The sequence below is a fragment of the Octopus sinensis genome, linkage group LG3 (genome assembly GCF_006345805.1).
Source record: "Octopus sinensis linkage group LG3, ASM634580v1, whole genome shotgun sequence".
NCBI lineage: Eukaryota > Metazoa > Mollusca > Cephalopoda > Octopoda > Octopodidae > Octopus > Octopus sinensis.
The window spans coordinates 108,717,600-108,743,470 of NC_042999.1; the positions used below are offsets into that span (position 1 = coordinate 108,717,600).

Sequence of the window (25,871 nt, forward strand, 5' to 3'; positions counted from 1 at the left end):
AATACTGGTACTTCTTTTGTCAGAACTATTTCAGTGAGATTTGAACACAGAAAAGTGAAGCTAGATACTATGACATACTTTTGACTGATTCTATATTGTCTATAGTTATATGTTTTTCTCTATTATATCTTTGTCTGAACAGGAGAGACTGTAATCATAGCTTAGAGTGTTGCCTAAGGATAACTGATTTTAATGTGGTTAAAGTTCAATTTAAAATGTCTGATATCATGTACTATTAAAAATAATCTTACCAGAAGAAAGTAATTTAAAGAAAATTGAAGTCGTTTAAAAAGAAATCTCTGTAATCATTTTACAAAAGACCGATATACAACATTATTCAAGATTTTTGTTCAGTAATGATCCATAAGATTAATGTTTTTGATTAGAAAGTATTTTAATAATTCATTTGTGTCCTAAAAGTAAGGAAATTAGAAACCAGATTTGTTGATCCCCGTTTTTGGTTGTTGTAGGTCATTAACTGACAAAACCATATATGAATGAGCACTTTCTGTCCATTGTGAATGAAGGCTGTGGAATGAATGGAGAACCTCTATAGAAGCTATATCAATATTGTATGTGTAGTTGTTATAGTAAAATTTCATATCAAGGACAGCTGCTTGATGCAATTACATAGGGAGTTCCTATGAGTAACAATTATGATAATAACATGTTCATTTATTTTCTTTTGTGTTCATTTCTATTTAATTTCCCATTTCCTTTATAAACAGGATTCTGCTGTTAAGTGATTACACTGAAAATGAAGTCTGTAATGTTTTCTTTCCTCCTGAATTTGTATATATATCATTGAATTTTCTGAGCTATAACTTTACATTTTACTTTATATTTTAACAGTCTCTTATATTTGACTTGTTAAAGTGATTAGGTTTTAAATAATGTTTTTGTGAAGGCCATTACCAGCATTTCAGCAGGAAAAAAAGAAATTTGAATCTTGTTTAATCTTAATGAACTATATCTTTTTGATATTACAATAATTGAGCATTAGTCTTTTATCTCACTGAAAGCTGGTTGTTAAAGGACTATTGGTGAAAATAATGTTATTGATTATTCTCCATTACACTCATTCAAAGTATTTAATAACATTTCTTTGCATCAACTTGTCTTAGTAAGTCCACACAGAAGAGATCTAAATCAAAAAGAACATATCGATTAGATGGTTGAATGTTATTACAGTACAGTAATACCATGCCAGGAATATTTCCAAGAGTGGTACTTTAGGAATGAGCATACCAAATTTAGCAGCCAGGTCGAGTTTCAGTGGTAGTCAGCAAATTGATGTTGTGATTGACTAAAGATTAAATCAAACAATGGAAAAGCCTGAATCGTATTCTGATTTCAGCTTACAATATGTACTTCAAGAACCCATCCATTTTAGTGGTAAATCTCTCTCTCTCTCTCTCTCTCTATATATATATATATATATATATATATATAAAGAGAGAGAGAGAGAGAGAGAGAGAGAGCTACATACTTCAAGAATCCATTCATTATATATATATATATATATATATATATATAAATGGATGGATTGATGGATGGAAGTATGTGGTGTAGTAGTTAGACTGTTGCATTCCTGATCATAAGGTTGTTATGGGTTTTGATTCCTGGATTAGGCAATGCATTGTGTTCTTGAACAAAACACTTCAGTTCACATTGCTCTGGTCCACTCAGCTGGCAAAAGTGAGTAATCCTGCAATGGAGTGGCATCTGGTCCAGAGGAAGGAATATATATTCCACATAATCCAGGAAACTGGCCTATGAGCCTATGGTTTGGGAAGGCCCTTTCATTTTCTTTTTTCTTTTTTACTTTATTTTTTGGGTGATAGAAAACCGGTCAGAATGTTATTGTTGGTTTTGCTTCAATATTGCTACTAGAATATATTAATAACTCTTCAGGTATGCGAACTGGAAGCATATATATTACATATACGAGGAAGTGCTGAAAAATTCCTGGCTTTAAGGGTATTGTGAAAGGCCTGGTTGGAGGCTCAACGTTCTGAGTTCTTTTACAAGGCTTAGAAAAACTGAAAGACCACTGCAATAAGTCTGCAAATCTGAGAGGGGAATATGTTGGATAAAATCATAATTAACTGATCCTCGTGTATTTTCTTTCACCCAAAGCCAGGAACTTTTCAGCACCCCCTCATATCCCTCTCATACCATACTCAAGTCTTTGGAAAGCATGCACTGAGCAATTTTGATACTCAACAAAATGATTTTATTCAGTTTCACATAAATCACAAACTTAACTTCTTTTTACAAGTATACCATTGTTTCTCTCTCTCTCTCTTTCTCTCTCTCTCTTTCTTTCTCTCTCTCTCTCTCTCTCTCTCTCTCATGCTGGTCACTGTGTAACCTCAAATACAAATTTTATTTCCTCTTTTAAGGGTTTTAGTCATCTCTGTTAACCACAGTACTTTGGTATTTCTTTTATCAACCTTGCAATAATACTGTTAGAGATTTTTCGATCAAAACTAAACAAGCAAACACACACACTTACATAAGGCAGTCTGTCAGATACTTTCATCTACTGAATTTCACTTATAAGACATTAGCTGACCTAAAGCTAAGACATTTGCCCAAAGTACCACACAGTATGATTGAACCAGGAGCCTGTTGTTGCAAAGTAAAGTTTTTAAACCAATCAACCCTTCTTGTACTCACAAGACATATGTTACTCTGTCCCTTAATTTCACTGCTCCACTGGATTTCGCATAATTAGAATTTATATCCAATGTATCATATATAACATGTCTATGTACATATTGATTTTATAAAGAACAATAATATTCTATCGACAAATGAAAGGATAGCTGAGAAAAATATGAATTGCATACAACCAAAATATGGATTTACTTGTTATGTAGGAAGTAATTTCAGGATTTGAAATACTCTCTTCTTTCAGTTATTGTATGGTGTAGTTTTTGATGTACTTTTATTTCCATTTCAGATCCTGATGCAATTCGTAATCTGAAAAGCATGGAAGGATTTATGGACAATTGTCCATCATGTCATTTACCATTTGACAAAGGCAAGAAACGGCGCCTTATTGATTCCTGTGGTCATGAGCGCTGCTATTCTTGCATGTTTAATGTGGAGCAGTGTCCGCTCTGTGAAAATACTGGTAAGTTCACTGCTACTTATATATTTACTTGTCCAACAAACAGTAACCTTTCCACTTAATATATCTTATAGCTACTGTTACTATAATGTAATCAAGTCTCTTAATCATATCATTTGTTTCTTTCTGTTGCAATTGTCATAGTAATTTAGCAAATATAAGATAATTTTTTTTGTTTTTCATAATTTGATTTTAAAAAATCATTCTTTGCAGCAAACCCTGCCAAAACAAATGGACATTTTTCACGTCAGAGTAGTGTAGAGTCAGCTGTATTCACTCACCACCGACCTAAATTAAAAACAAATGGACATTTTACCACTTATATGCAGACTCGAATGGATATATCACCTACACCAGCAACAGAAACGAATCCTTTTTTATCACAACCTTCTCCTAAACTGGCCAGTCGAAACACAGGACAATCTGGTAAGTGGCAAACATTTCTTTGCAATAATTCTCACTTGAGAGACATTGTGCTTCCTTTAAAAAGATGAAAAGAATTTTATAGAACAGAACCTGGTTTTGTTTTGTTGTTTGTTTGGAATCACTGATTTTTATTGTGCCTTCAATATTTGATTGTTCAGCTCTCAGGAATCCAAGGTACTTGATAAAATCCAATTCAGTTACAGATTTTTTTGCAGATTTTTTTTTTTAATGTCTTTGATAGAAATTTACTAGTATTTAATAAAGAATTTGTAACAATATTACATTTTCTTTGATGAGTTCCCGAAATCATAGATTACTTATATTGTTGAATGTATACAGGAAAGATTACTTCACAATGTGAATATGTAATGTCTATAAATGAAATAGTATATTGGATGGAAAAGTGCAGTAAGTTTATATTGGAAGTAACCAAAATAGAAGTAGCAAACATGGTAATGTTTGTAAAGAAGTTTAAGATCTGATAACTCTTAAAACCTGTTGAGAAAATGACGATGAAGTATTTCCTGAGGATCACAAGCTGTATTACTGATCTTTTCCTTCAGTTTTGTGTGTCTTTGTTATCTTGCGCTTTGAAAAAAGATAAATTCTCAATGCATCATTCAAGAAAAGTTGTTGCTGTTGTTGTTGCTTAGCCATAAGTCAGTCCACATTGAGCAGATCCTTGATCAAAGGTTTTCCAGCTGTGATCAATGCTGTTTTGTTTCAGGTTGTGAATTATATTATCCAATGTGTCCTTCCTTTTCTTGTATGATGCAAACATGAAACAAAAACCAAAGTGAAAAAGTCTCTAACTATTCAAATCAGCCTGCTGGAAATAGCTGCCAAATCTCCCTCACGCTACATCCTAGTCTAAAACATGGCAGGACACATTTGATAATGTATTCTTAGATTCAGTAAGATTCTGTTGATATTTGTATAACACCATTATACTCTGAGGTGACATCTGATCAAATATGTCATTTATGTTTTAACTTCTCTTAATCTTAGCATTTTGCTGATCTCACATCAATTTTTGAAGCATCTCAAATCTCACTTAACATCATCTGACCAGTATTCCTTTATGCATTCCTATAGATCAATACCATCTCCATGTAAACGAAACCTTGTTTTAACAACTTGTCCTCAACAAATTACCAAACCAATGTGGATTTTCTAAACTAAGATGTATTCATATTGGCAATGTATGCTACTTCACTCAGACTAATAGTATACTGTGTGTCAGTGGAGCTTAAACATCCACACACATGCATGCATATGTGTGTGTGTGTCTTCTCAATCATAGATTTCTTTCCTCTGTGCATCAGTAAAGACTAGTAGTCATCTAAAAAGATATGAGAAATTGTCTTTTACCTAATCGCTGATATCGAAACTACTTTATGCTATTCAGATTGCATTCCATATTTCAGATGGACAAATGATAAATGTAAAACATCCAGCCCATGCATACACAGACACATACATAATCAACACACACACACACAAAAACACACGCGCACACATATATAAGAAAGTTAATATTTGACTCTGATTGTTGTTGTTTTTCATTTACTTTAAATTGTTACATATGGTTATTAATGAAGTCAGAATTTTTTTTTTTTTTCATATATATTCTGAAGATCAAAATGTATAGAACAAGAAAAAGTAAGCAAATGACATTAGAGAAATTCAGATATTCTCCTGCAAATATCTGTTAATTGTTACATTGAAATATTTCTTTTAATTTGTTAGAAAAGTATGAGAGAAGTTTTTCTTTACATGCCTGTTTAAAAGAAATAAATCAAGTTATTGATTTTATATCTCTTTGATTTCTGAAATGAGCCATTTTCACTTGAGACCAGCTATACTAAGGTGTAAGTGCAAGAATCTGGGGATTCATTGATAGAGATGCCATTTAAGGAATAACTAAAGTTACGTTTTTGAGTTATAGGCAAGATCATATCAGTTTGGTCCTTTTTTTTTTTTTTTTTTTTTGTAAGGAATAGTAAAGCATAGAATCTGAGAAATGTTATGTTGGTCTAAATCAGCAAATATATTCTATGTCATGGAGAAAAAGAAGAGGAGTCTAACATTTCAGACAGAAAGAAAAGTTGTTTACTTGTGTTCCTGGATTAGGAGTATTCAATCTCTATTCAGAATATATTTGTGATAACCAAAGATACAATGTTTAAGTATCTTATCATAGATAAGAGTATCTTTAAGGACTTTTTTCATTACTGCTTTAATACCTCTCAAAATGTATATAAACATGATTTTTGAACAGCTAATAGCTTCAAGTAACAAGAATATACAATCTCAGTTGTACTTCATATAAACAGCCAAATGCTCTTATTTAAATCCTGGTTCCTAGCATCGAGTGCATTTCAGATTCTATAGAGTGATTACAAATGGCTTAATTTCTTGTTCACATAACCCATTTCCACTTTGAATCTCCAATCTGTTTTGAGCCTTTAGCCATTTCTTATCTTTTATTTATACGCTTCTCTTCCATTTACAACAAATACAATGGTAATCAACTTACAATGTACTTAGGCTGTTGCAGAATAAAATTTATGTTGGCTTCAACTGTACATTTATTTTATCGTAACTATGGCACAGGGAATTTTAATGATTATTTCACACTGTCCAAAGCTATTCAGTGTGCTGTGCATACTGGTATTCATCAAATGTTCATCGATATTTATTTAGTTGACAATAAACAAAACCTAAATTAGAATGAACTTATTTAACGAGAATGTTTTCTCATGCAGCGTATTAGCTTCTCTAATTGAATGAAGCTTACAGGATCAATGAAAATAAATTACATTCTCTTTTTTACATCGTGTGACAATTTGACATTGAAAGCTTATAACTATTTTGTTCATTGGCTTTCTTAAATTTAAAATATTACTCAGAAACCTAAATATAAGTTGCTACGAAATCATCCCAAATATTCCCAATGTGAACTTTCTTAGGATTATCTTATTCCATTTCGAAAGTAACAATAATTTCAAATGATTTGAAAATATTAAATATTATAAAATCTGGGAACTAAACCATTAATAAACAAATATGATATATTAATGAAATTGTTTAACATAAGGAACAGACATCATGATAATTGAAAATAGTTGTGATATGTCTTCACAAAATAATTGAAAATTATAAAACCATTTATAGTTAATGATCTCACTATTAATTTAACATTAACTATTTATAATTTGAAGCTGTAGCATTTATTTTATGTTGTAAATAAGGTTTCGTAATTTTGAATCTAATATCCAAAACAGCTATTCATTAACCCCTCTTTTACAATAGATGAAATTGACTGAAACATTGAAATTCCTCATTCAGTCCATTTGATATCAAACTGAGACTGACCCTAGTTCCATAGTATAAACCCTCCCATTTTAAAGTTTTCACATTTAAATTAAAAGCAGTCATTGTAATTTTATATTAGAACCTTTTGTTTTCTTGTTATTAGATGCACAGCTTAATAATGAAAATTAGAAATGATCTTTTTCTCTTCAATATTCTTGATGTTTTTCTCTGTAAATAGGATATAAACAGTGTAGGTTATTTGAGATATGCTCTCTCCCAGTAAATTTTTTATTTCTTTATTGTCACAGGGGGTTAAATAGAGAGGGGACAAACAAAGACAGACAAAGGGATTAAGGTGTGTAACTGGTACTTATTTAATCGACCCTGAAAGGATGAAAGGAAAAGTTGACCTTGGCAGAATTTGAACTCAGAATGTAAAGGAAGACGAAATACTGCTAAGCATTTCGCCCGGCGTGCTAATGATTCTGTCAGTTCGAAGGGGTTGGTGAGTGATGAACATGGTAAGAATAAATGGGTCTAGTCTGAGCATGTAATTGAGGCCCAGGAATTGACAACTGAGAGAGAGCACTTGTTGAGTCAATTTAATTGCCTAAACTGTCTCACTTATTTCTTATTTCTTTATTGCCCACAAGGGGCTAAACATAGAGGGGACAAACAAAGACATTAAGTCGATTACATCGACCCCAGTGCATAACTGGTACTTGATTTATCGACCCCGAAAGGATGAAAGGCAAAGTTGACCTCGCCGGAATTTGAACTCAGAACGTAATGGCAGACGAAATACTACCAAGCATTTCGCCCGGCATGCTAACATTTCTGCCAGCTCACCACCATATATAAACTGACTCACTTGTAGCCTTGTGCTTACATAAGAAATCATCACCATTATCAATAATATTAATTCCATCATTTTTATCATTTTTAATAATCTCTGTACATACCATTTAAAGATAACAAAAGAAATTATGATTAATGTGATGGCAGCAGTATTGTTATTGTTTAGTTTCAGTTTATCCCTGATCAAGTTCTAGCTATGACTTTCCCATCTTAGTTTTCAGTCTTTGAATATCTAGACTATATTAATATTAGGAGTGTGACAGGTGGTGAGCTGGCAGAATCATTAGCACACTGGGCAAAATGCTGAGTGACATTTCATCCATCTTTATATTCTGGGTTCAAATGCTGCCAGGCTCCGCTGTGGCCAACATTGCCTTTCATTCTTTCAGACTTGATAAAATAAGTTCCAGTTGAGCACTGGGGGTCAATTTAATAACCTTAACCCCCACCCCCGAAATTGGTGGCCTTGTGCCAGAATTTGAAACCAATATTAGGAGTGGGGTATTGACAGGCATATTAGGGCATCAGAGAAAATAGCTTTGTTTTATTTGTTTTTCCCACCACTTTAGGTTCTGAGTTCAAATCCTACCAGGATCAACTTTGCCTTTCACATCTTCAAGGTTGTTACCATAAATATTAATCAAATACTGGTGTCAGTTTAATCAACTAAAACCTTCCCTTCAAATTTCAAGTTTTGTGCCTATGTTACAAACAATTATTGTTAGCTTTAAGAGTGAAGCGGCAAGCTGGTAGAATTGCTAGCACATCGGACTAAATGCAGTATTTGGCCTGTCACTACACTCTGAGCTCAAATTCTGCTAAGGTCGACTTTGTTTGCATCCTTTTGCATCACTAAATGTTTGCATCACTAAATGAATTATTGGTGAAACACCAGGGTTGATGTAATTGACTAGTCTCCTCCCACAAAATTTCAGGCCTTGTACCTTTCATTGAAAGGATTATTAATTTTAAGAGTAATAAACTAGATGCTTATGGTATTTAGAGATGCCTCGCTATATGCTTTGAGTTCAGCTCCTAAGGTCAATTTTGCAGTGCATCCTTCTAAGTGGGGAGCTTTCAATAAAATAAACTAACATTCAAATACTTAATGTTGATATCATCAACTGGTATCTCACTTTGTTTCATGTTAGAAATTGTTATTATTGTTGTTAACAAGGTGGCAAGCTGGCAGGATCATTAGCATACTAAGCAAATGCTTAGCAGCATCTTGACTGTCCTTATGTTCTGAGTTCAAATTCTACTGATGTCAACTTTGCCTTTCATCCTTTCAACACTGGGGTTGGTGTAATCAACTAGTCCCCTTCCCTGAAATTTCAGGCCTTCTGCCTTTAGTAGAAAAGATTATTATCATTGTTCACAATCAAGGCAGTGAGCTGGCAGTGTTTTAGCCATCTACATTCTGAGTTCAAATCCTGCCAAAGTCGACTTTGCCCTTGATCCTTTTGAGATTGATGTAATCAACTAGTCCCCTCTCCCAAGATTCTGGCCTTGTGCCTAAAGTAGAAAGAACTATTGTTAGCAATGCCATGTCACTGATGTCTGGAATTCCCATATAGTATTTCCAAGTCTTAGAAATATTATATGTTCACTCCTTACAAGTCTTCTCTAACCTTTAAGCTACACAAGATTAAAAAAAAAAAAAAAAAAATTGAACAATATGTTTTTTTTAGAATATGAAGATGCCATTACTAGTCAGAGGTGTCAACTGTTTCAACTAACCATGAAATTCAGTATTGCTTTAGAATTATTCCAACATGAGTTTGAAATAAGGCTAATTTTCTTTTATATTCATCTGTAACAAAATACGAACAGTTCAGTTTTTATTGCCTAATGGAATTTCATAGAGAAAAAAGTTTTACTTGGAAAATTTGGCTTTTTTTCCATGTAAAAAACTTTGGTTTTACTATTTAATATGTATATAGTCTAAAAATCTGGAAATAAGTTAATGGAGAAAATCTATTTTATTATATATATGGAAATACAATCAAAATGAAGAATATTATTGATTTTTTTTTTTTTTTTTGTAATTTCTGTCAATCAAGTTGTCTATTCAGCTGTTTTTCTCTTTTTACTCTGTTTTACATGAGCAATTTGATGATGATGATAATTGGGATCATGATGATGATGATCATGATGATGACGATGCTATTTATTCAAAATATTTTAGAAGATTTAAATTTTAGATTTTTTTTTTTCCTTATTCTTCTTGGTTGATATAGCACTAGCATTGAATTTGTTGATTGCCGTTTTGAAAGATTGAAGATTGGAACCATGTGTAAATATTGATTATCTAATGAACTCTGAAAAGGAACAGTTTGGAGAAAGAATAAGCAGTTGCCATGAAATTCTCTCGAGAGGAATAGTTTTTTTTTTTTATGTTGATTTTCTAACAAAGCTGTAAAAAGAAAATAGATCCTCTTCTGAACATTGGGTGTGTTAGTAACAACAGAACAACTATCAATGTATAAAATTGGTTATTGAAAAGATATACATGAGAGTTAGCTAATGAGATTCACATTTTTCTAAATCAAGAAACTCAAGTGTAATGAAAAACAGTATTTGTTTAGCTGGAAATTTCTAATGCCGTACTGCATCAGCCAATTCTTGTGAAGTTCATTAGAATTCTTAAATCTCCATGTTTTCTTTTAGTTTCACATTACAATCATTTTTAATCATCTGTTTTTAACTTACTATTCTATAAAGCTAAGATTTTTATATTCCCATCTTTATAGACATAAAGAGTTAAATTTCATATTAACAATTAATAAAAGATTGTTATTTAGAATTTTAAAAGATTAAAGTGTATTTTATGGCCTAAATATTTTCTTTGAAAAATTTGAATGTAAAGTTATATATATATTGTATAAATGATTGTAAATATTCAGGTATTTAAATGAAATGTTTTAGTAGGCCTTTTATTGTTGGTTGCTCTCTTGCGAGGAAGAAAAAGAAAGAAAAATCACACACATTAACAAGTGAATTTCAGTGGTGCTTGTAGATTAGGCTGTGCTTTGAGGTAAAAGTAAACAATAGTTCATACAAACTTGTCATAATTTGGCTAAATTATTAATGGCAAACTTAGAATTTTATATATGAAAAATGCAACTTGACTCTAAATATATTTCTTTTTTAGTTTGATTTTCTATAATTTTTTTCTTTTATTGATCACAGCTGAAAAATATCTATAACATAGAAATAAAAAAACTCACTGAGGATCTTTGATATATGAAAATTATAATTCTTTTACAAACACAAATATTTTATTTGAATTTTTTTTTTGATCTTCATTTTATTCATTGTAGATTTCTGTTAAATTTTTTGTGATCTAGCTTTTCACTAGACTATATGCTAACATGATCACCAGAGTTCTATTGCCTACCATGGTGTGTGATATTGCCTACCAGTGGTGTGTGATATTCTTATGTTTCTCAGAATTCTTCAAAGTATTTTGAATATGTTAGCAAATTGAAGTTTGACAACTTCATAGAATTTTATATACTATTAGCAACTTAGCTTTGTATTTTCTTAACTGCTTGAAATTAAATTTCTATCTTATATTGAATTTGAATATTTAGTGTTTATAGCGATTGATTCTGACTATTGTTATCTTATCATACATTAAAACCATGGTCCCTCTTTATCTCTTCTAAGTATAATGATGAATTTTTAACTTTTACTCAATTACTGTCTTTGATGTTATTCATATTTAAGAAATGGAAGTTATAAAAGCAATAAGATGTATAACTATACCAGACACATTTATTTTCTCTTGTGATGCATGAAAGATTCTAGAAGAAAGAATTTGTTCTTGCAACTTTTCTCTCTCATATTCAAACATTTGCTAATATTTAATATACTAAAGCTTTTGTGAGTAGTGAATATTGAAACAATTGTACATGTTTAGAGTTATAGTGAGGAAAATCCCAATAGATGCAGGCCAGTATTTTAAGTATGCACAGAAATCGTACTAATATATTTACATTAAAGTAATAAAGTGTGTTTAGACTATTAATGTCACTTTCTGTGGTTTTGTATATGGTTTTATATAACTATATTTACATCTAATTGGCTTCGGGTGCAATATTTTTACATTTGTTTTACTTACCCCCAAGAGTTTAGAAACTGAATACTTTAATGTTTTATGGGTAACAGTCTTAAAGTAAAGCAATATTATCTGAAACTCTGATCAAAATATAGTTTAAATAAAAATGTAAAAGAAGTTAATAGTAATTGTATCAACCCTTACACTTTGATATTGCATGTCTTAAAACAAAAATATAATTCACTAGTAATAAGGTTGGCAAAACAAGGGAAATAACTCTAACCTTACCTATTTCAAAGTTAATCTTAAGACCTAAATATAGTTGCTTAAAAGTTTTATATTCAACTTGTTTCACTTTGATTATATAGTTCAATTTATTTTGTTATAATCGTTTTCTAAATTCATAGAAAGTGTTATATAATTAGATTAAATACATCAAAGTGGATTGTGGATTCCATAAATTTCTTTCAGGAAAGTTCAATGAACATTAAGAGAGTTTATTCTTCAATTCGTATTACTTCTGGATAGTAACTGAAACTTAATTACTTCTTAATCAGTTTTGTTTTGTTTTATTATTGTTGTTGTTTGATAAGGATTATTATTTGTTATGTTATTCTAAGGGGAATTACTCTTCAATGATGAACCTTAATTTGGATATCAATAACATTTTAACTCCATGTTTGAAAATACTAAAGTAATCTGGTTATTAAAAGATGTTTTCAGGTTTTGTGATTTAAAAAGATAATTATTTCATTTAATTCTCTGAAGATATTTCTTTCGTTAAAATGAATTAGTTAATTTTTAACCCCGAGTTAGTGTACGTTTAAGCAGACATTTAATCACTTGTGATCCCATCCTTACCGTCCTATCTTATTTTCAGACATGATGAAGGACTCTTCCATCAAAGAGGACGTATAACTGTTCATCTTTTGCCGAATGACCTGCACAAATAATTTGTTTCTAGTGATCAAATGCTTACATTGTACATTAACTCACTCCCTCCATCAAATCGATGTTACCTGAACAGGTGCACGGTGTACCATGCACCAGATTTCAAAGCAATCTCAGAGCAACGCGAGACGAAGTACTTTGCTCAAGAACACAGGGCACCACTCGGTCTGGGAATTGAAACCACAATCTCGTGATCAGGAGTGCAACACCCTAACCACAAGGCCATGCGTCTTCACACGGGACAGATGGTCTTGTGGTTAGGGTGTTACACTCACATAGGCTAGTTAAAATACCATTATTTAATGTGTCCATCTATTTTAAGATTGGCTGTAATTCTAGCTCGTCAAGCTAACTTGTAAAGATTCCCTTGTTTCTATGCATGATGTACGTATCATCATCGTCCTTTAATGTTTTTTTTCCATGCTGGCATGGGTTGGACAGTTTGACAAGAGCTGGCAAGCCAGAGGGCTGAACCAAGCTCTGTTGTCTGTTTTGACATGTTCTTTATGGCTGGATTCCCTTTCTAATACCAACCACTTTACAGAGTGTATTGGGTGCTTTTATCATAGCACCAGCCCCAATAGGGTCACCTAGTAACTTGCAAAACAAGATAAAGTCCCCTCAGCCGGAGGTATTACTATTGAGGGAGGTGACTTAGCACCAGTTGAAGAATGATAGAGGGATAGAGATAGGTGTCTTGTTGTAGAAGAGATACAAGGATAAACCAGTTGGAGAAAGGGAAAGAAAGAGCAACTTAGAGAGAATATAGAGATGGAGAAAGTGAGAGAGATAGTGGTAGATATGTATTGGAATATACCCTCAAGGTATAGTGGGTGTTGAAAATAGGTGAATTAATACAGAAGATTGGGCTGGGTGAGCATGCAGGATGGGGGAAGAGGTGGGTAGTTTCATAAGAGTATGAGGAGAGATGATTTGTTGGGGGTAGACTGTAATAATTGAAGGTGAGGGATATAAGAGTGGCTCCCCTTGAGCCACTCCTATATCTCTGCCCTTCAATTATGTTAGACATGTGAGAGCATTAGGAGTGATAGTAGATTAAATAAGGTGTTAAGGATGGAGTATATCAGAGAAGAGAGAGCATGTCTCGAGGAAGTTAAAGGAAGATAATGAGAAATGGAAATGGTTCTGGGGTGGCGAGCGAATGTTAAATGATGATGATGATGATGATGATGATATATATATATATAACTGAAATGTTTCATAGAAGTCACTCCATGAATAATTACTCTTGACAAGTAGTCAAATACGTAATCAGAATTTCTATCAGAATAAGACTTTAATAAACTTTAAATTAGATTAATCAACCTTAAATTAAATTTTACATTCTTTATGAAGTACAAGTATCATTATCATCATTATTTAAATGTCTACTTTTCCATGCTTACATGGGTCATATGAAAGTATGTTTGTGCAGAATTTTCTGTGACGAGACAGCCTTCCTGTTACCAGCACCCATCTGTTTCCAAGTAATCTCTTATTTTATCAAGCAACAAACGACATGTTTACATGGAGAACTGGAAACCTGTAACACTATGAATGAGCTTTTTGTTTACAAAGATTGCACAACATATCAACACGTCAGAAAACCTGGACATGGTTTCACACTGACCTGCAAACAGCACTATCTGCATCAACAATAAGGCTGTTGTTTACAACCAGTGAACATAAACAAAGACAAAGGATAATACAAACTCTTTCTCTCTCTCTCTCACACACACACACACATACACTGACTTCTTCCATCTTCCATCTACCAAATTCATTCATAAGGTGGTCAGCTCAAGGCTATAGTAGACACTTAACCAAGGTGCCACACAGCAGAACTGAATCCAAAATGATTTAGTTCGGAAGTAAACTCTATAACCACACAGCCATGCCTGTGCCATGTTAGAAGAAAAACCATTGATGAATTTTTAAGCATTAATGGAGATAAAAAAAAAATTAATATTTTCTTTCCAGGAAAGTTTATGAGTCTAGAAACAACAAGAAAATATTGCTTTCATTTACATCATAATAATGTGCAAGCATGTATCTTACGAAGTATGCTTAAGGGAAAGTGTGATATAAACTTGTTTGGAAGAAATCTCCGTCTCTTTAGGATTTAGTAGGTCAGAATTGTCCTCTTTAGATTTTTTAGAAGATTCTACATTGTCCACTAATCAGCTAGAAATAACAGCCAAATCTCCTTCAAAGCACATCTTACTGTTTTAAAATAAGGAAAGGTTATATTAGGTAATGTTTTGGGGTTGTTTCTATTTATTTGCTGTATCTGGAGGATGGAGCAGTACCAGTGGCCTTTGTAGAATACTCCCTCCTCCTTCTGGTCTGATGAGATTGATGTCATTAATGTTCTTGAAATTTTGAAAGACAACACCTGCCGAAAAATATATGAGCAAGGATAGAATTCCAGAGGGCTGACATTCTAGAAAGGATGGACTGAGAGTAGTGGTTAGTGCATGGTAGAGGAGAACTGAAACCAATATCTTTATGATCATTAGCCAAACATCCTAACTACAGAACCATGTGTCTTCACACACATATGGGAGAGAGAGAGAGAGAGAGAGAGAGTTGTTAATAGAGGAGATTCAGATCCAGCAATGGTCAATATAGAAAACACTAAGTAGCACTCAAATGACTTGAACTTTCACTATGAAATCTTTACCAAAGACTAAGTGTGTGTGTGTGTGTGTGTGTGTGTGTGTGTGTGTGCACGCACATTCACACAGAGAGCAGTCTTCAACTTAGTTAACCCAAGGCTATGGGACCAGACACTTGCCCAAGAAGCTGATTGGTAGAATCAAACCCAGGCCACATGAATATTGAGCAAACCTTTTAACCATACACAGCTATGCCAAAGTCCCAGGGCTCTTCAGTAACACACATACATATCTCATATTGTATGCTTTTATACGATGAGAAAAAAAAAAACCTTGGTTGTCAAGGGAAATTACATTTTTGCTGAAAATTTTGCACCACTTTAGTACAGTTACCATTACCATCATACTTCCACCTGAAGTATCCACAATCTCCACCTAGTTATCATAACTTACATGGAAGCCCTCTCTGATTGTCAGTACAAGGTTGCACTAATTCCTGCTACATGAGCACTTATAGTGCATCTAAACTTCTGATTCCAATCAGTCTACAAAAGGTCTCACACCCTGTTTTCCTATTTACTGCTTCATTGAGTACATAATAGTCAGCTCCTGTATACATAGTAGTATCACTTCACAAATACAGTTGGGTTTTGTGTGTTGGACTGCTACATACATTTTAGGCTTCTCTCTAAGTTAACCTTTGGTTGTTTTTGTTATTTTTTTTTTTTTCTGTTTTGTTTTTTGACCCACTCGTCCAAGTTTGGTATTTTTCTGCAATTCTTCAAAGTGTTTTTGTTTGCTTTTATTTGCTTTAAGAAGAAATCTATGGCCAGGTTCTCTATAAACATTGATTTGTACACAAAATTTCTCATTTCCTCTACTAAACTTGCTTTAGTAATTTCATACAAATCATTTTTTCACATAACTACAGACTGTAAGACCCTGATATTGATCATCTCTTGTTAATAATATAGTATTTTTAGCTAAATACTTCTCTTGCAGTGGTTTCACTTGAAATACCACTGAAATAATCCACAACTGCATTCTCATCATCATTATCATCATCTTCATTTTAAGTCTACTTTTTGATTCTTTAATTCCACCTTAATGACAAATCATTTATCTCTGAGCTGGTTGTTATTGTTGCTTAACTCCTGGTCAGCCCTGAATTAATAGCTCAATAATCAGATATTCCAGCCATAACTATTCTGTCTTATTCATGCAGCATATACAGGACATTACCTAATGTTACCATTTTTTAATATAATAGAATGAGTTTAAAGGCAGATTTTGCTACTATTTCTAGCAGTTTAGATGATCACATAGCAGTTGTTCATGTTATTCTTCATAATAGTAATTGTTATTTAGAACAGATCTTCCATAATCAAACAAACCTATAACCAAAGGCATTCCATCCTTAACAACCTCATCTTTCTTGGTGTCATGTAGCCCAAATAACATTATACAGTGTGTCTTTTTTACAACATAATAGAGTATGATTTGAAGGGAAGATTTGGCTGCTATCTTTAGCATGTTGAGCAACCAAATAGACCCTGCTGCTTTTACTGTAATCATTGAACAAACCTAAATATGTTAATAATCCATCTTGGTGCTTTCAACAACTATGTCTGAAATACATACAACTTATTTTTTTTTATCTTTGTGTCTTTAATTTTTTAGCCATCTTCTTACTTGACTCTACAACTAGTTTTTCTGTTGGTTACTTTCCTACTCTTCATAGAAACATCATCAACGATTCTCATTTTTCTTATGGGATTTAAAGGCAAACGCATTCATATTATTTCATACTGCAACTCAATAACGTCTTGATTTGTCTGGTTACACTTTCTTGGAACTGAAAATATTTTCTGTTAATTGCCACTATGTTGCCTACAGTAAGTCTGAGTTTGACAATTCTATCCACTCAACTTAGCAACTTTTATTATATGTTTTTTTTTTTTTGCTTCAGTTCTTAAAGTACATCTCTTCTTCCAGTATCAGAATTAATAATTAATTTGATGGTATTTTCCTTTCTTCTGAGGTGCAGGAATGATTGCGTGGTTAAGAACTTTACTTCACAAGTACACGGTTGCAGATTCTATCACACTGAATGGCATCTCGGATGACTGTCTTCTATTATAGCCTCAGATTTACCAATGCCTTATGTGTGAGTGAAATTTGGTTGATGGAAACTGTACCAAAGTTTAAGGTGTATGTTTGTATGTGTACATACATATATATGAATATTATAGGTGTAGGTGCAAGCATGGCTGTGTGGTAAGAAGTTAGCTTCTCAACCACATGGTTTTGGGTTCATACCCACTGCATGGCACCTTGGGCAAGTGTCTTTTACTATAGCCTCAGGTTAAACAAAGCCTTGCAAGTGGATTTGGTTTTGGGGTAACTGAAAGAAGCCTGTTGTACATATATATGTGTGTCTGTGTCATTGTCTGTTTGGATTTTTTTGCATCCCTGTGACTTAATGGTTCAGTAAAAGAGACTAATAGAATAAGTATCAGGCTTAACAAAAAAAAAGTACTAAGGTTGAATATATATCATCATCATCATTTAACATCCGTTGTCCATGCTGGCATGGGTTGGACAGTTTGAACAGGTGGGAAGGCTGCACCAGATTCCAGTCTGATTTGGCATAGTTTTCTACAGCTGGATGCCCTTCCTAATGCCAACCACTCTGAGAGTGTAAAGCATGCTTTTACATACTACTGGCACAGGTGCCATTTGCATGACACCAGTATCTACTACAACTGCAGTTTTATTTGGCCTGATAAGGACACTCTATAATGAAATCTGTTGGAAGGAGAATCCTGAAGACAAAGAAATAGCACCCACAATATGGTAGAAGCCATAGCCATTCGTAATAAAAAGGAATACTGGTGGACTGTCCGAGTGAAGACCTCAATAAAATGTAAGCACTTCAGACCTGATATGATAATTTGGGATGGAGTAAAGAAACTATGCACAGTTGCAGAAATTAGCTGCCCAACTGATATTAACATAAAACTGAAGATCAGTGAAAAAGAGAACACCTATTGCTGAACTATTGAGAAATCTACAATTAGTCTATCCAGATTACAAATTCAGGTTTATACCTGTAATTATTGAGGCCCTGGGATATGTAACACACTACCTAAATACCATTCTTGAGAAATTAGGCTTCTCAGAACCAGAAGAGAAAGCTAATTCAAAAAGTACAGATCCAGTCCATCACTGGGCTTGTAAAAAGTCTGTAAAACATTCCAGAAGTTTATCATTTAAATATATATGAGCATGTCTAGATATGCAACTATATGCATGATGAGAATACATACATAAAATATACATATCTTCACATACATGCATACATACACACACACACACACAAATGAACAAACAAACAAAAATATCCTGTTGTTGATGTTGAAATTCTAATGAAGTAGCCTTGGATCTAAGTTAGACTCCAGTTCTTTCTCTAGCAACAAGAAATCTTGAAATAAACTGATTAATGACATATACACACATATGACAGTGTGTTTCTATTTGTCTCTGTATTAGCATAATTATAGAATCAGTACATTTGCTTACATTATCTGCAACTTGAGAGTTTCATTTGTTTGGTGTGAAGAGAAGAGCAATAAAAACACCTTACATGGAAAACAAGAGTTGCTGACAAGAAGGGTGTCCGGCTATAGAAATAATACTTCAATACGTATCAGCCAACCCAAACCAGTGAGAAGATATGGAAAAAGAATTTCATTTAGTTACAAAAGAAGGAAACATCTGCTACAGATATTCAAGATAGTAGGGGAAAATCCGTAGTCAGAAAAAAGATATTTTCTGCAAAACACAAAATAAATTATATTCATAACATGATTTACACTCATATCATAATAGCATTATTTTGGTTCTCTCAATGTATTGTTTATCCATTAAGCTTTTATGTTGTGTTTCATAGCTTAATGCATTTCTGATGATGACAATTATATGTAGAAATCTAGTACAAAACTAGGTTTTGTTTTTGTTTTGTTTTTGTTGGGGTTTTTTCACATTATGCTTGACCTTTCTAGGTATTGTAAAGGATATGATTTGCTTTGCACTGTTGATAGTGTTAACTGTCACTACAATCTGAAAATAGATATAATTTTCTCATGGAGATTCCTTAAAAGAAGGGTTATGCTCATAGCCTATGGCCTTCCTAAGAGTGGAGGTTTAAAAGGTTAATGAAGTTAGTGTATTATTGTTATCTACAGTTACTGTAATATCAGTGTTTTGAAATTTTGGTAGAAGGCCAGCAATTTCAGGGGAAGGCGTAAGTTAGTTACACCAACCCCAGTACTAAACTGGTGCTTATTTTATCGACCCCAAAAGGACAAAAGACAAAACCAACCATGGCAGCATTTGAACTCTGAACGTAAAGATGGATGAAATGCTGTTAAGCTTTTGCTTGGCATGTTAATGATTCTGCCAGCTCACCACCTTCGTTTTGTATATCAATATTATCAACAGTATAGTTCTATGGATGAAATGGATTAATTGTACTCCTAGGCATTGTTTTTTTTTTTCTTTTTTTCTTTTTTTTACAATTTGGGAGATGTTGTGGCATTAAGCTCTAAGTGTGTCAACAAGCAAAAGAAAAATAATTTTAAACGGTTTTGAAGTGAAGCCAGTTAGCTCTATCTTTTCCTATTTGTTAAAAATTTTATTTATTTAGATCAATGAAGCTGATGCAATATAACATTTTCATTTTGATAAAATAAACCCACTTCTGAAGAATTCAACTTAGAATATTAAAAATTGTGCTTTTCTTTTTTTAGCCTGACTTATACTTCTATATATTTAGTTTTGTTTTTTCTATTTTTGTAATGTTAATCCTGGAGCCATCCAATTAGGGTGAAGATTGCTATTATCATGAAGTAGAAGTTAAATGAATATTGACACTTTTTTCTTTCTCTTTTTCCAAAATTTTACTTAGAAATATTAGAAAATACAAGATTAAATATCATATCCAGGTCTTTTAACTCTTTTAACTGCAAAGAACAGCAGTTTCCATTCTGAAATGCTAGAATTGTTTTATAATGGATGGCGTTTGTATAAACAAAAAGGAATTTTAAATAACACAAAAAGAAAACAACGTAAGGTAAATACTGTTGCTAAACAGAAATATAATTGCCTAAATTATAGTTGCTGCTGTTATGTTGTTATTTTTATACGTTTATGTTATTTGTTCCACTTCCATAATATTTTGCAAAGTGGAACTCTCACTTTCATAATATTACCTAAATGAACTTTTCTACAGATCTCAAATTGTCTTTAATTTAAATTCATTGTTTCTCACAACTTTGCTCATTGTATAAGTGTCTGTACATGTGTGTGAGTATCTGTGTGTATTCATGTGCTTTTTGTTCCCATCACCATAAGCTTTATAGCAAAACTGTAGTTTTTCTTAGGTCGACATCACTATTGAGAATAGTTTTCTTAACTTCCAGTTCAATCTCTCTTCTAGTATTTCTTCCTCCCCTTCTCTCTCTCTCTCTCTCCACATTCATTATTCCCATTTAGAGCCATAGATGCCAGAGTCAGTAAGTAGAGCACCAAAGAACTAGTTGAGTTATTGTTTAACCCCTGGTCAACTCTGATTAAGTAGACCTGTGATGAAAAACATTCCTCTGTGATCATTCAATCTTGTATTCAGACATAGTTTACTTAAGACTACATTATTTAATATACCCTTCACATCTATTATAGTGTTTGAGATTTGGCTGCTGTTTCTAACTTGCTGAGCAGCCAAGTAGAGGCTCCCTCATTATGTTGATCTGGCCATGGCTCTGCAGTCATGATAAACATAAATTAATCGTTAACCCCGATGTATCTTACAGCATATGAGTACCCCTAATATGAAACTATGGCTCTGTAAATCTGATGGGTGTCTCTTTCATTCTCAGTTCCATGTTTTGATTGTCTTGTGCATTTAGGTCATAAATGAATCATTAACTACTAGTGCTTGTCTTAATTGTTTCACAACCCACCACCCCAGAAATGGATTTGATTTCGTGTTATCGACATCTTATCAACTCATATCCATCTAAATATTTATTTACACTATAAAAATAAAGCTGTATGCTCCAATTCCAGGAATAGAAAAACTGTTCTGGCCCCTTCAAACACTACTTTATGCTCTCATCTCCAACATTTCTACTGTAAGATGTTTAATGAATTGCAATTAACTATATATACAAATAATGCACTATCCAAATGTGGCCGATGCCAGCCCCACCTTGACTGGCTCCTGTGCCGGTGGCACATAAAAAGCACCATCCGATCATGGTCGATGGCAGCTCCCTCTGGCCCCTGTACCGGTGGCACGTAAAAAGCACCCACTACACTCTCCGAGTGGTTGGCATTAAGAAGGGCATTCAGCTGTAGAAACACTGCCAGATCAGACTGGAGCCTGGTGCAGACTCCTGGCTTCAAACTGTCAACTCATGCCAGCATGCAAAGCAGATGTTAAACAATGATGATTATGATGAATGCAAATAATCATTTATACAAGTAATGCAATTTTATATTCTCAATATCCAATGTTCTACCATTGTTTCTATAAGCTGTCCTCATCTTTCATTCCTTTCCATAATAAGAATTTTTTGCATGTCTTTAAATGAAAATATATAATAATAATAATAATAATAATAATAATCCTTTCTACTAGAGGCACAAATCCTCAAATTTGTGTGGAGGTGACTAGTCGATTACATAAACCCCAGTCTTTCAATATATTTAATTTATCAAACCCAAAAGGATGAAAGGCAAAGTCGACCTCAGCAGAATTTGAACTCAGAACGTAGTGATGGGTGAAATACCGCTAAGCATTTTGCTCAGCATGCTAATGATTCTGCCAGCTTGCTGCAATAATAATAATAACAATAATAATTTGCCTTGGTATAAAAGATAGGCTACAGGAAATGTTCCACTCAATACCACAGATTTGCTTGTCAGTTGTTTGACCATAACCAGTTGAGCCTGTCCCTTAGTGGCTGACGATATGTGCATCTCTGATCATGAGCAGAAGTAGTGGGGGAGCATCATAGCCATGTGTTGAGAGGAATTCTTTGGAGTTTGGATAATTCACCTCTGGAAACATGGATGTTTCATCCAACATCCTTATGGTTGTGATGCATGTGCCCAGTGTACCCTTATCAGACAAGTAGTCATGATGGGTATACTGGGCTTTGTATATTTTACCACAGTGTCACTTTGATGACATGTGCTACTCTAACAATGGTCCTTTATACAAATAGGCAAGAGGCCTGAAATTTTAGGTGGGGGCTCATTCTTATTTTATCAACCCCAAAAGAATGAAAGGCAGAGTAGACCTCGGTGGCATTTGAACTCAAAAAGTAAAGCTGGATGAAATGCTGTTCGGCATTTTGCCTGGTGTGTCATGTTGTGTCACACTGTGTCATGCTTAATCTCCCTGAAAACTACATGGAGTGCTCAGCCACTTGCACGTTAATTTCACAAGCAGGCTGTTCCATTGATTGGATTAACTGGAACCTACATCATCATAACTGGCAGAGTGCCACACATCTTTTATTATTCCTAGAAAGAAGAGTTTCACTCCTGCTTCACATATATAGTCCATTGTCATGGATTCTCTTTTAATTAAATGTGCTATTTGCCTTGGAGTAGATATTGTGTGAAGGATCCATGTGGTGGATCCCTTGGAGATAGCAGCCAACTCTCACTCAAATCACACCCTACTGCTTTAAAAAAAGTAAAAGATGTACTAGATAATGGGATCTGGAAGAATCCTTGATTGAGAAAAAGATGGGATGCTCATGGCTTGGATGTCTGAAACTAAATAACAACAGTAAATTTCCAGTCCCATCACTGATCATGCCTCTCTCATGCATTCCTCAACCCTTTTGATCAAAGTCTTCTGCCCCAAGCATGATAATGGCAAATATACTGTCCACTCTAAATTAGGTTGACATTCAATTTTGAATTGATTTAGATTTAGTTTTGTCTTCACTCTTGGATATGCTTATCATCTGAGAACTTCCTCAGACAAAGAGTTTCCAAAGTTGAACTCTTTGTTTTGATTCTGTATTTGTGAGGGGAAACAATTAATTACATATTTCATATTTATTACCCCTTATCCTGTTATTTATTTAGTTATTTTTCAACAAATATTAGCATGCACCATTTTTTTTTTAAATGTTACTTGTATTTGTTGCATTTGGAGTGTTATCTTTGAATATTAAAACCCAACACATCACTATCATCACAAGACTGACTTCTAGGTATGAAGAGATGTTCTTTTCAAATTAATTTTTTTTGTAGCATTTTATAAAGAAATCAATAAAAATATTGGAATCGATTTTTCAGATTGATCTGTTTTTATTTGAACTGAGATTACAACCAGTTTTTTTTTTCTTTAAGTGTCATATTTTATATAATTCCAACTAATAGGATAATATTAACCCTTGTCTTTTTCTGCAATTCAAGAAATACACATTACATAAAATATTAAAAATGAAATTCTTTCAGCTAAGAATTTCATTTCTTTTCTGTTTGATGTTATTTAATGAAAACAAGGAAAATATTTCTAACTCAACAATTTCCATTTTGTCTACTCGTTTCTATTTCATAAAACAGAATTCTAGGAGACTGAAGGACTCTGTCCAAAATGTTGGTTATTCCATTCCTCAAAGCTGTTTCACAGTACTTTTTCTGTCACCTCTTTTTTTTTTTCCATAAAAAAATGTCTGCTGTAATCCTATGTATGTATTCTTCCTATATCATCTATATTCTTTGATATACCTATCTTGGGCATATGCTTTTTGATGATTTGTAATCCCCTGGCATGTTCTTACAATTTTGCATCTAATTCTCATTTCATTTTAACTATTATTTTGTGTCGATGACCATTTTTCATTATTAACATACATCAAATAAATTTGAAATTCCCTTCTTCGTAATATACATATTTACTTTTCCATGCAGAATGTTTCTTGGAATGTAACTGACCAAATTTGTTGCTTATTACTCTTTTAGCTGACTCTACATATAGTAATTAGAGGGTTAATTGTCTTGGTTTGCCTTTTAGCATACCACTGTCTTGTTGAATTCACTAGTTAATTGGAATATATTTTAAAGTGAAATAACACAATTGTAGCCTAGACATTCTACTTCAGAATATTATCTATCTATTTAGGTTATTTGATCATTAACTTATTTCTGGTAATAAAGATGTCAGTACTTTTGCTGATATTTTGCTGTCAAAGAAAGATATTTACTTTCAAAAATGAACCCTTGTTGTTTGTAGGCTAGAGTTTTCACCTGATATAAAATTGTTTCTTTAGACAAATCGTATTATTTCCTTTAGCTGGGCAAGATAAATATATGAAGGGAACACTCTAGAATCAATTGAAACTAGTGATAGTTTGCATCAGCCGGATACCATTCAATAAAATCCACAAAACGATATAGGTTTTGAAATACTGTAAATCTCTTCTTATTATGGTTCTCAAAACTTTTTCCATTTTGTGAACTATAAAGCTAAAGTGAGCTCTTTTATCTTCTGCTATCTTTTTTTTTTTCACACATTTTTCTTTTTATGTTTTTTTGGGGGTTTTTTTTGTTGAGAAGTTGGAACTAATGTTTGGTGAGTTGGCACTAAATTATTGCTGTTAATTCACAGTCTAAAGAATTTGAAGTTAGAGTTTTATAGAAATATATGGTGGAAGCAAAAGGTATTCTACACTGGTAGTGTTCAGAATAAATGATTGAATGCAATGTTTTGTACAAAGTCACATGAGGGACTACTCGACCTTAACATTTTCAATGAAGCCTACTCTAAAGTACTGCAATGCAGAACCAACAAATTAGTTTCTTTTCACTGTACCAAAACACAAATGCTACACACATGAAATAGCAAACCATAATACTAAATTTCACTTCTTCATGAATGATATTGAAGCTGTCATTTTTAAACATGCTACACTAACAATTGCAGATAACCTGTATGCCCTTGTGTAATTCAAATTTCTGAAACTGCATTGCAAAGGCTGCCTTTTTTCTTAAAGACTGTAATTTACTTTGGCACTTCTTAACCCTAAACTGAAAACTAAGCCTTCTTAAATCCATTTTGAGAATGCTAAAAATATAGTTCTTCCAGAAAAGATTGCTGGAGACGGTAAATCCTTGCAAGTGCAGTTAGCAAGCTGGGAGCTGTTCATAAGGAGGAGGAGGATCTGGATATAACTGGTTATGTATCTCTACTGTTAAATGGGAAGAGTATGGGGAAGGACCTCATTAATGGAAGATATGGATGTCAGTTGGGAATTGTTAATGTTGGCAGTGAACTGAACATAAAATTGGAATAACATGGAGGAGTAAGGGTTGGGTATGTTACAGGTAGATGAGTATTAACCATATGGCTGTTCATTTACTGCAATATTTTAACTATATTTTTGATGGACACTAGTGTGTTATATTTGTT

At 33.1% G+C, this 25,871-nt stretch overlaps 1 protein-coding gene across 9 annotated transcripts in view; it reads left to right on the top strand.

Moving 5' to 3' along the window:
* The window catches only part of LOC115209141 (protein TANC2), a 1,073,170-nt gene that overhangs the window by 911,134 nt on the left and 136,165 nt on the right, over positions 1–25,871 (top strand). For all 9 annotated transcript variants that reach the window (XM_036501213.1, XM_029777300.2, XM_036501212.1 and 6 more), the window contains 2 exons: positions 2,969–3,142; positions 3,353–3,565. In XM_036501213.1, the coding sequence (XP_036357106.1) occupies positions 2,969–3,142; positions 3,353–3,565 (387 nt within the window). The remainder of the gene's footprint in view (positions 1–2,968; positions 3,143–3,352; positions 3,566–25,871) is intronic.